Source organism: Ovis canadensis, chromosome 16, assembly GCF_042477335.2.
Source record: "Ovis canadensis isolate MfBH-ARS-UI-01 breed Bighorn chromosome 16, ARS-UI_OviCan_v2, whole genome shotgun sequence".
Lineage (NCBI taxonomy): Eukaryota > Metazoa > Chordata > Mammalia > Artiodactyla > Bovidae > Ovis > Ovis canadensis.
The window spans coordinates 85,091,923-85,109,875 of NC_091260.1; the positions used below are offsets into that span (position 1 = coordinate 85,091,923).

The 17,953-nt window shown below is 46.9% G+C and overlaps 2 protein-coding genes across 2 annotated transcripts in view; one reads left to right on the forward strand and one right to left on the reverse strand.

The window, feature by feature from the left end:
- Positions 1-6,284, reverse strand: part of SDHA (succinate dehydrogenase complex flavoprotein subunit A) — a 20,889-nt gene extending 14,605 nt beyond the window's left edge. The window contains exon 1 of the mRNA XM_069555748.1: positions 6,043-6,284. Within this exon, the coding sequence (XP_069411849.1) occupies positions 6,043-6,105 (63 nt within the window). The 5' untranslated portion in view covers positions 6,106-6,284. The remainder of the gene's footprint in view (positions 1-6,042) is intronic.
- On the forward strand, positions 6,160-17,666 carry CCDC127 (coiled-coil domain containing 127). Its single transcript, XM_069555749.1, has 3 exons — positions 6,160-6,342; positions 7,406-7,536; positions 16,363-17,666. Exons 2-3 carry the CDS (start codon positions 7,416-7,418, stop codon positions 17,016-17,018), a joined length of 777 nt encoding a protein of 258 aa, XP_069411850.1. The 5' UTR covers positions 6,160-6,342; positions 7,406-7,415; the 3' UTR covers positions 17,019-17,666.
- Positions 17,667-17,953: the final 287 nt, after the last annotated feature.

The window sequence follows — 17,953 nt, forward strand, 5'->3', positions numbered from 1 at the left end:
AAGCTGAGGAACTCTGTCAGGGCTGGACGGCCCGGCTGACCACCAGCGAGGAATGCCAGAGGCAGGAGGCTGCCCCAACTCAGGGACTGAGTGGTGGCTGATTATAGACACCTGACTGCATCTCACCAGCTCTACTTAAAAAGTGTAGTTTCTTGCATTTTTAAGTAGATTCGAACTGGTAAGAGTGACGTCCTTGAATTTTTCATTTGTAATGTTAAGGGTATTTGTTTTTTTTTTAGTACATTTGTTTTTATTGACAAACTAATTTAGTTTTTTCCTTTAGATGTGAATTTAAAAGAATACTCTCCAGCTTTCTTACACTTTTTCAAATTGTAAATTTGTATTTTAACATAAACCAAGTCCCTGAAGGAATTTCAATACAAATGCTCTTGAAAACATCAGAAAGTACTGTGACTGAACTGAACAATAAAAATGTAGCCAACAGCACCAATAAGAATTGTACACTTTGTGATACCAAGTTAAAATTAAAATAGAAACTGTGAGATTCCCAAAGTATTTACTTCTTTCCAGGATGTTCACACTGAATAAAGATAAACACACACATCCACATGGTTAGCTTAAAAAGCAGTCCCTACTGTAACGAAATCGGTAACAGATTATCACATTACACAGATTATCCCGTGGAAAACAGTAACACGATTTTTTGTACCTAAATCAGATTTGGGGAGTGATTTCAGAATTTGGAGAGTGCAATTTAATCCAATTTCTGTCTTTAGAGAAAACTCATTTTATGCCACTTATTATTCTCACGTTTTTTGAAGACAAAAAAATCAACCATTTTGCAACAGGGCCACATGAAAAAGAAAGCAGAAATCTACCTAAGATATTAACAGAGTTAGCATAAAAGTACAGGACACTGAATCAGGACAATAAAGACAGAAGCAAGTGTGAAGGCCAGACACTCATCCCCCCAGCTGAGCCAAGTGCAGAGCCCTCATCCAGCACAGCTCCCTATGGGTCAGGACCCGGCACGGCTCCCTGTGGGTCAGGACCGAGCAGCTACTCTCCAAGATCGGGTCCGAGCTGCGCAGCTACAGAGCTGCACAGAAAGGATTCTCAAAGTGGCTGCACACCACACTGGGAGAACTGAGGGTGCCCGCAGCGGGGTAAGGGAACCGAACCCTTCAGAGCAGTCCCTCAGTCATGTCTGACTCTTTGCACACCCCACGGACTGCAGCACGCCAGGCCCCCCTGTCCATCACCAACTCCTGGAGTTTACTCAAACTCATGTCCATTTAGTCGGTGATGCCATCCAACCCTCTCATCTTCTGTCGTCCCCTTCTCCTTTCCCGTTAATCTTTCCCAGCATCAGGGCCTTTTCAAACGAGTCAGTTCTTAGCATCAAGTGGCCAAAGTACTGGAGTTTCAGCTTCAGCATCATTCCTTCCAATGGATATTCAGGACCGATTTCCTTTAGGATGGACTGGTTGGATCTCCTTGCAGTCCAAGGGACTCTCAAGAGTCTTCTCCAACATCACCTTTCAAAAGCATTGATTTTTGGCACTCAGCCTTCTTCACAGTCCAACTCTCACATTTATACATGACCACTGGAAAAACCACAGCTTTGACTAGACGGATCTTTGTTGGCAAAGTAATGCCTCTGCTTTTTAATAAGCTGTCTAGGTTGGTCATAACTTTTCTTCCAAGGAGCAGGTGTCTTTTAATTTCATGGCTGTAGTCACTGTCTGCATTGATTTTGGAGCCCCCCAAAATAAAGTCTCTCACTGTTTCCATTGCTTCCCTATCTATTTGCCATGAAGTGATGGGACCAGATGCTGCCGGGGTCCAGCCCCGGTGGATCCAGGGAATTCGAAGGGTGGACAGCGTTGGCGTGGAAAGACTTGTTTATTTATTAATATAAGATTAGATTAAGAAACTATAGTGTAGTAAGAAGATTAAGTAGAGGAAGAGGGCTGAATAGCTTGGTTTACGCGGAAGACCAATAAAATTCCAGACAAGGAATTTGCACCATCTACGTTGGGCCACCAGCGCCCGCTTGAATATCTAAGGGTGCCTCGCCTTAAGCTCCCTTTCTCGTGGGTCTTAACAGCCAGGGCAAGTAAGTAGACCTGGCGAGCCTCCGCGCCCAGGTGGAGATTCAGCCTGAAGTTAAAGTAAAGAGCAGAGAGAAAAAGGGAGAGAAGAAGAAAGAGAGAGAGAGAGACACGGGGGGAGCCAGAGTCCCAAGAAACCAGGCCGAGAGACTAGTTCGAGCAACTGGTCCGAGAAGCTGGCCCGAGAAACTGGCCCCCTCCTTTATTGTTCAGAAGGCCTTTTATACTTTTGATAAAACACAGAGATCAATGGGTAACACAAAATTATGTAGCGTTCGCAGCTCAGACTCTTTCTATACATCATTTTGTATACAAAAGGCCTCAGGTGATTTACATTATCTTCTGGCCAAGAGGCTTGTTAACACTTTTTGGCTCTCTTCCTTAATGAATGTTAATTTTGCTTCCCCTGAAGTGTTTTTCTTTAATCTACATCTCCTTAAAGCATTAAAGTTACATCTCTATAGAACAAAGGTGCAGTGGGATATAACAAAGAAGGTACTTAACTCAAAGATCTAATGTTGCTAATACCAGGTCTACTACTTGTTTTTCTGTATACCAACTATATCTACAACTAAAGGATGTGAAAATTTGGCAGCAAATATTGACTCAACAAATGAAACCTTTAATCAGTCCTATTCTAAAGATTTTGACTCCTCGGAAGCCCCTACATTCCTAGGATGTTTTAAGCTTCCTGTGCCTCCTGCGGTCAGGAGGCCTCAAACAATCACACGCACAGCTGTGCGAGTCCTGCAGGCAGGCTAGAAAGCCATCAGAGGGGTATTTGGATTGAAACACTCTTTCAAATGCAGAAGACTAAAGCCCTGAATTGACTTTTTCCAGAAAATGTCAGAAGAGTGGAAAAGCAGAGCACAAAAACCGGCAGATTTTTGTTGGGGTACATGCTTAGGAATTTCCAGAGGGGTCCCTGAAGTCTGAGCACGCCTTGCGTATGTCAGCTTCCTTCCTCATGACCTTGTCACGGGCGGGATTCCTCACACTGGCTCCCAGCAAGATGCCATGATCTTAGTTTTCTGAATGTTGAGCTTAAAGTCAACTTTTTGACTCTCCTTCACTTTCATCAAGAGGCTCTTTAGCTCTTCTTCACTTTCTGCCATAAGGGTGGTGTCATCTGCATATCTGAGGTGGTTGATATTTCTCCTGGCAGTCCTGATTCCAGTTTGTGCTTCATCCAGTCCAGGTTTCCTTATGATGTGCTCTGCATAGAAGTTAAATAAGCAAGGTGACAATACACAGCCTTGACGTACTCTTTTCCCAATTTGGAACCAATCTGTTGTTCCACATCCAGTTCTAACTGTTGCTTCTTGACCTGCATACAGACTTCTAAGGAGACAGGTCAAGCGGTCTGGTATTCCCATCTTGTGAAGAATTTTCCACAGTATTTTGTGATCTACAGTCAAAGGCTTTGGTGTAGTCAATAAAGCAGATCTTTTTCTGGAATTCTCTTGCTTTTTCAATGATCCAACAGATGTTGACCATTTGATCTCTGGTTCCTCTGCCTTTCCTAAACCCAGCTTGGACATCTGGAAGTTCACGGTTCACTTATTGGTGAAGCCTGGCTTGGAGAATTTTGAGCGTTACTTTACTAGCATGTGAGATGAGTGCAATCGTGCAGTAGTTTGAGCCTTCTTTGGCATTGCCTTTCTTTGGGAATGGAATGAAAACTGATCTTTTCCAGTCCTGTGGCCACTGCTGTTTTTTTCCAAATTTGTTGGCATATCGAGTGCAGCACTTTCACAACATCATCTTTTAGGATCTGAAATAGCTCAACTGGAATTCCATCACCTCCACTAGCTTTGTTCGTAGTGATGCTTCCTAAGGCCCACTTGATTTCACCATTCCAGGGTGTCTGGCTCTAGATGAGTGATCACACCATCGTGATTATGTGGGTTAAGATCTTTTTGTATAGTTCTGTGTATTCTTGCCACCTCTTAATATTTTCTGCTTCTGTTAAGGCTGCCATCTATGGGGTCGCACCGAGTCGGACACGACTGAAGGGACTCAGCAGCAGCAGCAGCAGCAGCAGCAGCAGCAGCAGCAGCAGCAGCAGCAGCAGATATGCCACTAGCACATATTCACAACAATACTTTTGAATAAATTGACTTATTCTAGAACAGCTTGCTGAAAATGGAAAAATGTCACCTGAAGTTAAGCAGCAACTATCTGAGGTTACTGGTTTTACTCTTCCTTTCGATTTAACTTCTTCCAAATAGTGTGCAAATCTGTGTCAGTGCATTGGGACAATTAAAAAGGAAACAAAGGCAAAATAGGTTTGATAATTTTGTATATTATATTAATATTTACCTCTTAATATTTAATATTTACCTCTTAATATTTTCTGCTTCTGTTAATTTTGTAACTCAAAAGTAGCTGTAAATATGACTTGAAAACACCACAGAATTGAAATTTTCTGTGGACTTTATTCAAATTATCCTTATTGAGTACAGTCCTTGAACAGAGAGAGATTATGAATTCCTTTCTTTTTTTGTTCTGCTAAATGGCTGCTTCTGTTCTTGCCAACCTTAAACTCCATTAAGCAGCTTGTAGACAGATTAATTTACATAGGTGGAAATAATTTTAAAAACTACCTTCATCAAGATAAAAGACTTTAAAACTCAAGACCATCTTTGGTAGATCTAACCTGTGGTTTAATTTTGCTAACTCTCTCTCGCCATTTTGTTCACAAGCACCTGAACAGAAGACCCTGGTGAAGAATCGTGAGACAGTGAAGCACAGGGCTGGCAGTTGAGAGCAGACTGCACTAAGGTCACTTCCATATCAAGCCAACAGGAGAGGAGAGGTTTAGGCTCCAATCTGTTGTGTGAAACTTTCACTTTCAGCTAAAACCTCAAAGCTGAATTCCGTCCAGCCCAGCCTGGATAAAGAAAGGTCAGCAACACGTACATAAACTGTCAAAGAGCGAGTGATGGGTGAAGGGCAAGCACAAGCTGGAATGGCTGGAATAAGGATCGCTGGGCTCCAGTCCAGGCTGACAGACCTGCCCATTCTTCCCCAATGACCACCAGACCAAACCGCCATCTCACCTAACAAGAAGGGCCCATGCAGAAGTCTGCTTATGCTTCGTTGACTAAAACTACTCCACTGACCATGGACTTCATCCCCTGCTTGTGGACCCCCTGCTACCCTTGTGTCTTAAAGCCCAAGATTTGAGGGGCTGGGGGGAACCTCTGCTCAGTAAGCATCAACAACATGGCACAACATTTAAAACACTTTCTGGGGTTGGCAGAATGTCCGACTCAACCTCCTCACATTTAAAACTAACCTCTAACATCAAAACTTCAAGAAGAAAACAACTCTGGGTATAATTACAGGCACAAATCAAGTCTACATTGTTGAAAGCCTTGCTAACTAGGTGGCTGAGCAAGTTCATATAACGGGACCAAGTAACTAAACCCTCTAAATCCAGTGTTTCAGGAAAATTCCAGAGGATCAACTCAGAAGACTTAACTGTCAGGAGTGGAAGGGACACGGTCCAGCAGCCAGGCCTTGGGAAACCACAGCGCGGACCGACCGAGAAGGGCTCCCCGGGCTCCGCAGGGGACGCCCAGGAGGACACCGGCCCCGCGACCGCCCCGGACGCTCTGCGGCCAGTGCCCAGGGACCGCGCAAAGCCCTAGAAGCAAGGCCGAGCCGAGTGCCGGGGCGCTGCTCAGACCGCACCCCACCGGCCCCACGGCCGTCCGGCTGCCCCGGGCGCGTCCCGCCGCGTGACCTTGGGCGGCCAAATCTTCGAGCGCGCCCCCGCGGCTGGGCAAGCAGCCTCGCAGCCGCGCCGGGCTCCCGGACGGGCCCCGGGGCAGTGACCTTCACCGCGCCGCAGCCCGGCCGGCTCCGGAACGTGCGGTGGGCCCTCCCCAGCCCGTTTCGCCGCGAGGCAGGGGACCCGGGACCCGGTGTCTGCCGCGCCCTGCCCGCGGCGGACACTCACCGTGCAGTTCAGCGCCAGGCGCCGAGCGCGCAGCAAGCGCGACACAGCGGCAACCCCAGCCATGTCCGCCCTCCGGAGCAGTCGGTACGCCCCGCGCAGACCGCGCCTGCGCACGTCGCCGCGCCCCGGGTCTTACGTCGCCGCGCTCGAAGTCTTAGGTCGCCGCACCCTGGGTCCTACGTCGCCGCGCCCGGGGTCTTACGTCGCCGCGCCCGGGAGACTGGGCAACGCCGCGCCTGCGCAGAAGGGCTGGCGGGCGGGGGCTCTCAGGGCACCTGGTCAGCGAGTTCCCGGCCGGAGGTAAGTTGGCGTTTGGGGGTCTTCTCGGGCTCCCCCGGTTTCTCCTCATATCCAGACAGTGTTGGGTTTTTCTGGAGATTGCGGCAGTTTTGTGAGACGGTACCGGGGTACCCGTCCCGCTGTCTCTCCGGGACGGAGCGGGAGTTCCGGTATCGGGCAGTTGGACGGCGGGCCGCCAGCTTGGACCGGTGTTCCGCGGTCACCGGGGCGCCCAGCCCGTCCGGAGCCCTTTGCGCGTCCCGGGGCGGCGGGTGCGCGGGCACCCTCGAGCGCGCTGTCCGAAGTGGAGCGCAGGCCCTGAAGTTTGTGGGGTCGGGGGCGGAGTGCCGCTCCCAGCCCTGCGCTTTGAGGGTCGTGAGCTTCGGTACATCCTCTGACTTTTTTTTTTTTTTTTTAAATTGTGCTGGCCACAAGCACCTTCACAATAACTACTGAGCTTTTGTGTGTGTGTCATTTCTTTATTGCTAATTAGGATTTTATACCTTTAGGCGTTAAGCAAGTATTTATTGGAAATCCTATGAAGAGTCTTTGATGCTGAATTGAGTTTCTTTTGTCTGTATTCACCTCCTTCTATTTTATTTCAGTTATTTGAAACACATCACGCTCGCCTACAATTTGCGAGTTGCTTTAATCTCGTAAGGCTCACCGCTGTGGAGCCCATACCTAGATCTGAACAAAGTTTTTTAAGAGAGAAAAAAAGAAAAGGCTCACGTGGACCACATGCTGTGCTTAGTCGCTCAGTCGTGTCGGATTTTTTGTGACCCCATGGACTGTAGCCCCCCAGGCTCATCTCTCCATGCGGATTCTCCAGGCGAGAATACTGGAGTGGGTTGTAATGCCCTCCTCCAGGGGATCATGGAACCCAGCTCTCCCACATTGCAGGTGGACCCTTTACCGGCTGAGCCATCAGCGTAGCCCAAGAATACTCCCGTGGGAACCCTGTTCCTTCTCTGAGGGATCTTCAGGACCCAGGAATCAAACCAGGGTCCCCTGCAGATGATATATTGTGAGCAGTGTATTTTGTTCCATTTGTGTGGTTAACGATATTGTTATTTACTTCAAGGTGTATCTCCATGAATAACTTAAATGACCCCCCAAATTGGAATATCCGGCCCAATTCCAGGGCTGATGGAGGTGATGGAAGCAGATGGAATTATGCCCTGTTGGTTCCAATGCTGGGACTTGCTGCTTTTCGTAAGTCATGATTCTCCTAACTTGTTTTCTGGGCTCAAAGTGTGGAGCCCAGAGATCTTGGGCTTTGAAACCTAGCAAATGTTGCCTGGGGAAAAAATGCACAGTGAGCTGTGAAGACTGTATCACAAGATGTGTGTGTGTGCGCTCAGTTGTGTCCGACTCTTTGTGACCCCATGGTTTGTAGCCTGCCAGGCTCCTCTGTCCATGGGATTTTCCAGGTGAAAATATTGGAGTGGGTTTTCATTTCCTTATCCAGGGGATCTTCCCAACCCAGGGACTGAACCCATGTCTCCTGCATTGGCAGATGGATTCTTTACCACTGAGCCGCCTGGGAAGCCCTATAAGCCCAGGAGAGAGCCTTTCAGATACCTGTTAGGAACTGCTCTGCTGAGGTAGAGGAGGAGCCAGGGAATACATGTGGTCAGGCTGCATCTTGCTGAAAGATTACTCCTTCTCACGAAAGAAAAACCAGGTATCTCAAGTTAATGATTTTAGTATGGGGAGGTGCAAGAATCTGGGGTCATTAAAATTCTTCCGTAAGTATGTGTCTTAACTATGTTGGGTCTCATGTATCCAAGACAGAGTGCATTCACCCTGAATGCCTTTCAGGGTGAACGCGTAGGTCACTGACTGCAGTGGCTAATCACTTAGTCATGAATGGCAGGCACCAGTCTTTGTTTACACAGATGCGTACTGTGTGTCCTGGTCAAGCGATTTAACCCTCTGAGCCTCAGTTTCTCTGACATTGTAATTATCTTAGTGCGGTGTGAGGGTTAAATAAGATAGAGAGATTTTGTGTGGAGTGATCAGTAACCGTTCATTCTTTTCAAAGCTTCATTGCTCTGAAGGGGGCTCCCTTGCTTCAGTTGCCCTCATAAGCGCTAATGAGGAAGAGTGACGTAGGCATGAAGGAAAACCCGTTTTCGATGTCTGTGTACTGTTTAGGGTATCAGTCTTTGGGAGACTTCATCCCTGAAATCTCTGCTCAGGCTGACTAGAAATTCTCTCTACATGGAACCCACTTTGTACCACTTTGGGGAAATTACCAGTCACTGGTCCCTTGTAATTTTTCCAGCTCTTAGTTTTTATCCGGACTATTGCGGTGGCCAGAAAGTTCGTTTGAGTTTTAAACTTGAACGAACTTTTTGGCCAATTCAATCCCTGATGAATTTCTGGATGGTTAGGAGTTGATTTTATGTTTTGTCATTGTTGCAGAGGAAGAAACTTTACGCTTTTAGGTTTTTCTGGCTGGTCTAAGAATTAAATTGATACGAGTTAGAGTAACAGGAGAAAATAAAACCAAAGTTCCTAACATCTACCCATTGGAGAGAGCTGGGGCTTCCTAGGTGGCTTATTGGTGAAGACTCTGCCGCCTGCCTGTGCAGAGACGTGAGAGATGTGGGCTTCGTACCCCGGTCGGGAAGACCCTCTGGAGGACGGCACGGCAACCCACTCCAGTGTTCTTGCCTGGGAAATGCCATGGACAGAGGAGCCTGCTGGGATACGGTTCGTGGAGCGAAGAGTTGGACACCACTGAGCACACGCACAACAACCACAGCGTAGGAGAGCCAGGAAAGCCGAGTGACCCAGCAGGATGCACGGGCTCTCCCCTGAGATGCCACGCTCAGCTCAAGACCAAAGAGGGAGCTTGGGGTGGGGAGAGTCAGTTACCAGAGAACAGGAGAAGCACAGTGATTGAGGGTAAGGTTCTTGTGCAGACTTAGGCTGTAGCCTTTTCATTAGATAACTTTCAGGCAATTTGGTTACCCTGTTCCTGGCACAGTCAGGGAGACTCCGTTACAACTGGAGACTTCTCTTATAAATCTAAGTGTTTCTTGTGTTGTTAGTTAGGCTGTAAGTCGTCTCCAACTCTTTGCAGCCCCATGGATGGTAGCCTACCAGGCTCCTCTATCCATGAGCTTTCCCAGGTAAAAATACTACAGTAGGTTGCCATTTCCTTCTCCAGGGGATCTTCCTGATCCAAGGATCAAACCTGTGTCCTGCATTGGCAGGTGAATTCTTTACTGCTGAGCCACCAGGGAAGCCCCAAGTGTTTCTTATGAACGGGTAACTCCTACTTGGTTTTCAAAGTCTCTTCCATGTCTGCTGTTTCTTAAAAAATAACCAGTTGATATAATCCTTACGCCAAAGAGACCTTTTTTTTTTTGATTAGTAGAAAGTGGATTTGTTTAGAGAGAGACACACTCCACAGAATATGGTCCATCTTAGAAGCAGAGGCCCTGAAATGTGGGGTGGTTAGCTTTTATGGGCTGGGTAATTTCATAGGCTAATGAGTCGGAAGATTATTCTAATTATTTGGGGAAGGGCGCAGTGATTTCCAGGAATGGGCCACAGCCTACTTTTTTGACCTTTCATGGTTGGCTTTAGAACTGTTCTAGAGTTGGTCATTGTGTAATTTAGCATGCTGCTGTATTATAGTGAGCGTATAATGAGGCTCAGGGTCCACTGGCAGTGGATCCTGCCATCTTGGACCTACTTGGTTCTGACCAGTTGCAGGAAGATCAAACCAGTCAACCCTAAAGGAAATCAACCCTGAATATTCATTGGAAGGATTGGTGCTGAAGCTGAAGCTGCAGTACTTTGGCCACCTGATGGGAAGAGCCAACTCATTGGAAAAGTCTGTGGTGCTGGGAAAGACTGAAGGCAAAAGGAGAAGGGAAGGTCAGAGGATAAGATGGTTAGATAGCATCACCAACTCGGTGGACATGGTTTTGAGCGAACTCCAGGAGACAGTGGAGGACAGGAGCCTGGCGCGCTACAGTCCGTGGGGTCGCAGAGCCGGACGCCACCTAGTGACTGAACAACAGCTGCGTGCTAAGTCGCTTCATTCGGTTCTACTCTTTGCAGCCCTGTGGGCTGCGACCTACCAGGTGCCTCTCTTCATGGGATTCTCCAGGCAAGAATGCTGGAGTGGGTGGCCATGCCCTCCTCCAGGGGATCTTCCTGACCCAGGGATTGAACTCGTGTCTCCTGCATTGGCAGGCAGGTTCATTATCACTGGCACCAAGGGCTATGTCATTCTTTTAAAAGTTGTGCCCTGCCCCCTTCCCTCCTGTTTCATTCTCCCTTCAGATTTTAGTCCCATGTTCTTATGGAAAGCAGAGGGGGTGATGCTCCAATTTCTGTGGCTTCAAGGCTGAGGAGGGGTATTGACCCTATCTGTCAGGGAGTAAAAATCTCTGGATGCCTGGTCTAGGACCCCAGGGGCAGGATGGCTTCTTGTTTGCAGTCGGTTTGGGCTGGAATCCTCACATAGCTGTCAGCTTGATGTGGAGCTGTTACACAGCTTCCACAGCCTTCCTGTGACTCTTCTTGATGATGAAGCACTTTGTGTGATATCAGACTACAAAAATAACTATCTATAAATGACAAAAGAATTGTTGACTAAAAAAAAGATGCACAGGTGAGAGTTGAGAGTTAAGTTTTATTTGGGGAGAAATAAGGACTGCAGCCTGGGAGGCAGCACCTCAGATAGCTCGGAGGCAGAGCTCCAGAGAGGAAGTGGGGGAAGGTCAGCATACAAGATTTTGGTGAAGGGGGAGTTGAATGCAATCAAGGGCTCATTTTACAAGAGGTTTTCTGCTAGTCACAGGAGCTTGTGTCACCATGAAGGGGTTTGGTGCCTTTTTAGATATGTTGTTCAGTTGCGAAGTTGTGTCTGACTCTTAGTGATCCCATGAGCTGTAACGTGCCAGGCTTTCCTGTCCTTCGCCATCTTCTGGAGCTTGCTCAAACTTAGGTCCATTGAGTTGGTGGTGCCATCCAACCATCTCATCCTCTGTAGCCCCTTTCTCTTCCTGCCTTCAGTCTTTCCCAGCATCAGGGTCTTTTCCAATGAGTTGGCTCTTCACGTCAGGTGGCCAAAGTATTGGAGCTTCAGCAGCAGTCCTTCCAATGCATATTCAGGGTTGATTTCCTTTAGGATTGACTGGTTTGATCTTGCTCAGGAGCCTTCTCCAACACCACAGTTCAAAAGCATCAGTTCTTAAGTGCTCAGCCTTCTTAATGGTCCAACTTCCACATCCCTAAGTGACTACTGGAAAAACTGTAGCTTTGGCTATATGAACATTTTGTTGACTAAGTGACATCTCTGCTTTTTAATATGCTGTCTAGGTTTGTCATAGCTTTCCTTACAAGGAGCAAGTGTCTTTTACTGGCTACAGTCCCCATCCACAGTGATTTTGGAGCCCAAGAAAAAATCTGTTACTGTGTCCCCTTTTTCTCCATCTATTTGCCATGAAGTGATGGGACCAGATGCAATGATCTTAGTTTTTTGAACGTTGAGTTTTAAGCTAGCTTTTTCACCTTCCTCTTTCACCCACATCAAGAGGCTCTTTAGTTCCTCTTCACTTTCTGCTACTAAAAAACTCATACTATCTGTTATTAAAAGCAGCATTTCAAGAAAACTTCGAAGAAGCCAAATCCAGTCTTGGCCCAGCCTGCTTCCCTGGTGGCTCAGAGGTTAAAGCGTCTGTCTGCAATGCAGGAGACCTGGGTTCAATCCCTGGGTCAGGAAGATCCCTTGGAGAAGGAAATGGCAACCCACTCCAGTATTCTTGCCTGGAGAATCCCATGGACGGAGGAGCCTGGTTGGCTGTAGTCCACGGGGTTGCAAGGAGTCTGACACGACTAAGTGACTTCACTTTCACTTTCTTTCACTCCTAACAAAAGCCATTTACCCAAGTAAATTTAATCCAGTCTTAGAAAATCTTGATCATGTAGAACTTTCTCTTCCAGTATTTTTTTCTCATTCTTTACACCTTCTTTTACTGAAAACAGACATCCTACTTTCAAGTTTTTTTTTCTTTTTCCACTTCAAGCTATTTTTTTTTGATGACAGATTTGTGACATATAATAAGATCTTATTTGACCTTTAATAAACCTAGGTATAACAGAAATACTGTACTTGACAGTGATGATTCTAAAGACATGTCTCTATTAGTCAAACCTAGAAACAAGTCACCTTCAATACCAGATATTAATTTAGTGTTGAATATTTCCTAGATCACATGAACCCCAAATTCTTTCAGGCCAGTTTTATACTCCTGAGTACTTATATAAGCACTTGTGCTTAATTGCTCAGTTGTGTCTGACTCTTTGCAACCCCATGAACTGTAACCTGCCAGGCTCCTCTGTCCATGGAATTCACCAGGCAAGAATACTGGGGTGGGTTGCCATTTCCTTCTCCAGTATAAACAATTAAGTCAATTAAGCAGAGCTCTTTTATAAATTAATTTTGGTTATACCACACGTCTACAACATGCAAACACAGAGGCCTTGAAGCTCTTATTTCAGATTTTCAGCCCTGAGTCAGTGTGTTGTTGTTGTTTAGTTGCTTAGCAAAAATAAGGCCGGAAGCTAATTGTGGCTCAGAGTCAGGTGCTGCAGTGTAGAACCATCGGTTTATGGTGGTTTAGTTGCTCGGTCGTGTCCGGCTCTTTACAACCCCATGGACCGCAGCACACCAGGCTTCCCTGTCCTTCTCTCTCTCCCAGTATTTCCTCAAACTCATGTCCACTGAGTTGGTGATGCCATTCAATCATCTCATCCTCTGTTGCTTCCTTCTTCTCCTGCCTTCAATCTTTCCCAGCATCAAAGTCTTTCCCATTGAGTCAGCTCTTTGCATCAGGTGGCCGAAGGATTGGCACTTCAGCTTCAGCATCAGTCCTTCCAGTGATGGAAGAGGTCAGTTTTCATTCCAGTCGCAAAGACTGTTTAACAAACTTGCACAAAGTTGCACTCATCTCACACACTAGGACAGTGATGCTCAAAATTCTCCAAGCCAGGCTTCAACTATATGTGAACCGTGAACTTCCAGATGTTCCAGCTGGATTTAGAAGAGGCATAGGAACCAGAGATCAAATTGCCGACATCTGCTGGGTCATTGGAAAAGGAAGAGTTCCAGAAAAATATCTACTTCTGCTTTATTGCTTATGCCAAAGCCTTTGACTGTGTGGATCACAACAAACTGGAAAATTTTATAAGAAATGGGAATACCAGACCACCTGACCTGTCTTCTGAGAAATCTGTATGCAGGTCAGAAAGCAACAGTTAGAACCAGACATAGAACAACAGATTGGTTCCAAGTTGGGAAAGGAGTATGTCAAGGCTGTATATTGTCACCCTGCTTACTTTACTTATATGCGGAGTACGTCATGGGAAATGCCCGGCTGGATGAAGCATAAGCTGGAATCAGGTTGCCAGGAGAAATATCAATAACCTCAAATATGCAGATGACACCACCCTTATGGCAGAAAGCAAAGAAGACCTAAAGAGCCCCTTGATGAAAGTGAAAGAGGAGAGTGGAATAGCTGGCTGAAAAGTCAACATTCAGAAAACTAAGATCATGGCATCCAGTCCCATCACTTCATGGCAAAATGATGGAGAAAGTATGGAAACAGTGAGAGACTTTATTTTGGGGGCTCCAAAACCACTGCAGACAGTGACTGCAGTCATGAAATAAAAAGCCGCTTCTTGGAAGAAAAGCTATGACCAACCTAGACGGCATATTAAAAAACAGAGACGTTACTTTGCCAACAAAAGTCCATCCAGTCAAAGCTATGGTTTTTCTAATAGCCATGTATGGATGTGAGAGTTGGACTATAAAGAAAACTGAGCACCGAAGAATTGATGCTTTTGATCTGTGGTGTTGGAGAAGACTCTTGAGAGACTCTTGGACTACAGGGAGATCCAACCAGTCCATCCTAAAGGAAATCAATCCTGAATATTTATTGGAAGGACTGATGCTGAAGCTGAAGCTCCAGTAGTTTGGCCACCTGATGGGAAGAACTGACTCATTGGAAAAGGCCCTGATGCTGGGAATGATTGAAGGCAGGAGGAGAAGGGGATGACAGAGGATGAGATGGTTGGATCATATCACCGACTCGATGGACATGTGTTTGAGTAAAATCCAGGAGTTGGTGATGGAAAGGGAAGCCTGATGTGCTGCAGTCCATGGGCTCACAAAGAGTTGGACACAACTGAGCGACTGAACTGAACTGAAAATCACTGCATATGGTGATTGCAGCCATGGAATTAAAAGCCACTTGCTCCTTGGAAGAAAGTTACGACAAACCTAGACAGCATATTGAAAAGTAGAGACATTACTTTGCTGACAAATGTCCGTATAGTCAATGCTGTGGTTTTTCAGTAGTTGGGTATGGATGTGAGAGTTGTATCATAAAAAATGCTGAGCACCAAAGAACTGATGCATTTGACTGTGGTGTTGGAGGAGACTCTTGAAAATTCCTTGGACAACAAGGAGATCAAACCAGTCAATCCTAAGGAAATTAACCCTGATTTCAAATTGGGTTTGAAATTCATGTGGAGGACTGATGCTGAAGCTGAAGCTCCAGTCCTTTGGCCACCTGATGCAAAGAGCTGACTCATTGGAAAAGACCCTGATGGTGGGAAAGATAGAAGGTAGGAGGAGAAGGGGATGACAGAGGACGAGATGGTTGAATGGCATCACTGAGTCAATGGATGTGAGTTTGAGCAAGCTCCAGAGATGGTAAAGGACAGGGAGGCCTGGTGTGCTTCAGTCCATGGGGTCACAAAGTGACTGAGTGACTCAATAACAAAAGCAGCCATTCATAACGTGGAGCATATCCTATACCAGTGAAATCATTACACTGTCTTTTGTCTTGTTATCAGAAAAGACCAAAACTCTCACTGAGGATGGAGAAGGTCTGGAGACAGCACCCAGAACCAGGCTCCAGCTGGTCGCAGGCTTTGTGGTCATCAGCTCTGTTTCTCACTTTGGCTTGTCAGTTTGTGGAGCAGAGCAGGGTATTACCCACCCCAGCTGCCCACACCTTATGTCTCGTGTTTGTGAGGTTATGGTGGAGCTGTGTCTTGAGGCTGAAATTCTGACTTCTTATTTGTATGACCCCCTAGCAGGATATAAGCAGCCATCTTGGGCCTTACTTGTTTACTAGTGATGACTGGGCACAGCTTTGAACACACTTTGAACTTTTTTCAGTTCTGTACTAACCTGGCCAACACTGTGAAGCATACTTGCCCGTGAGTGAGTGAGTGAGTGAGTGAGTGAAGTCGCTCAGGCGTGTCCGACTCTTTGTGACCCCGTGGACTATAGCCCACCAGGCTCCTCCATCCATGGGATTCTCCAGGCAAGAATACTGGAGTGGGTTGCCATTTCCTTCTCCAGGGGAATCTTCCCGACCCAGGGATCGAACCCAGGTCTCCTGCTTTGCAGGCAGACCCTTTAACCTCTGAGCCACCAGACTTGCCCATAGTCATTTTTAAACCTTGCCAATGGTCTGTGGGGGCCCTGTGCCCAGAGTATAGGCACGAGGTGCTATGCTGGAGGTATGTTTTCTCAGCCCTCAGACGTTACGAGGCTGGAAGGGGTCTCTGCAGTCTTGTTGGACTTCTCTTTGGAGAGCCCTTACCTGATTTGAAGCACTCTGCATATTGCACGTGTGCTTACTTGCTTTAGTCTTGTCTGACTCTTTGTGACCCATGGACTATAGGCCACCAGGCTCCTCTGTCCGTGGGATTATCCCAGCACGAATACTGGAGCGGGTTGCCATTTTCTCCTTCAGGGGATCTTCCCTACCCGGGGATCCAACACGTGTCTCCTGCACTGGCATGTGGATTCTTCACCATCTGAGCCACCTGGGAAGCCCACATAGCTTCATACAAACTATTCATTTTGTTTGTCTCAGGACGTAAGAATTTATTGAAATGTTCTATAGCAGTTTTATGTTTCCTGTAAATAGAGATTATAACTTGAGCTCTGGTGTTCATTATGTGTGTTTTCCTCCCCCAAATTATTTGCGTCAGGCTGGATTTGGTCTAGGGAGTCAAGAAAAGAAATAGAAAAGGAGAGAGAAGCTTACCGTCAGAGGACAGCTGCCTTCCAGCGGGAGCTTGAAGCCAGGTACCACGCCACAATCGCAGAAAGCCGGCGGGCCGTGGCACACTTGTCCCTGGAACTTGAAAAGGAGCAGAACAGAACAACTAGTTACCGGGAAGCCCTCATCTCTCAGGGGCGCAAGTTGGTGGAAGAGAAGAAACTTCTGGAACAGGAGCGGGCTCAGGCCCTTCAGGAGAGGAGGCAGCCCTTGCGGAGTGCATACCTGCGCTGCCTGGGCCAGGAGGAGGACTGGCAGCGCAGGGCCAGACTCTTGCTGAGCGAGTTCGAGGCCGCGCTCACCGAGAGACAGAGCATCTACTGCAGCCTGGTGCTTCCGCGCCGTAGGCGGCTCGAGCTCGAGAAGAGCCTGCTGGTCCGCGCAGCCACCGACCCGGTGGCTGCGGACCTCGAGATGGCAGCTGGCCTCACTGACATATTTAAGCACGATACGCACTGTGGGGACGTCTGGAACACCAACAAGCGCCAAAACGGGAGGCTCATGTGGCTGTATCTCAGATACTGGGAACTGATCATTGAACTGAAGAAGTTTAAGCAGGTAGAGAAAGCCATACTGGAAAAGTAAGACAGGGATGAACTGCTCCGGGTCGGAGCTTTGCGTTTCGGGTTTGTTTCGGGTTTTCCGACGTTCGCTGCCCCTCCTGCCAGCGCTCCCTTGCTGTGACCCTGCATGCGCACCGCAGCCTCTCAGCAGTGGCCACGCCAGTCACCCTCTGAGCAGGACAGTGAGCCTCTGTCCCCTGCAGCAGCTGAGGACACAGTCTCAGAAGCAGATCAATATTTTATTAAGCAGAACAGGATAACCTCACAGCTTTAGAGTAAAATTGTTTTTAAGAATGTCAAATACAGCGTTCATCCTGGAAGTCATTTTGTCACTCCCTAAATAAGTTCTGTTTTCTCCTCAAATTACTTTTCTCTCTCCTAAAACTACAGTTAGAAGTTGTCAGGTAGCGGTGAGGACTGCCTCAAAGATGGGAACAGATGGTGGTGACGCCAGCAAGGTTTCGTGGTCTGAAGCTTTTTCCCATCAGAGTGTTTCTGCTTTCCACTTGATAACCCTTGTGGGTGTTTGGAGTTTGCTGTGTCTGTATTCAGTAAGCAGATACTATTTATTTAGGTTGGTGCAAAGGTAATTGCAGTTTTGCATTGTTGAATTTTGCTATATGATATTGAAATACATTCTTAAATAAATGAAGTTGTTTTGAAAGTGCAAGTGTTAGTCACTGAGTTGTGCTTGACTCTTTGTGATCCCATGGGCTGTAGCCCTCCAGGCTCCTCTGTCCATGGGATTATCCAGGAAGAATACTGGAGTGGGTTGCCATTCTCTTCCCCAGGGGATCTTCCTGACCCAGGGATTGAACCCACATCTGCTTTGCAGGCAGATTCTTTACTGTCTGACCCACCAGGGAAGCCCGAGGTTATGTTTTACATCATTTTAATGCACATTTCTCACTTTATGTTTTTTGGTAATGATTTATTACTTGCTGTTTATTTTAGACT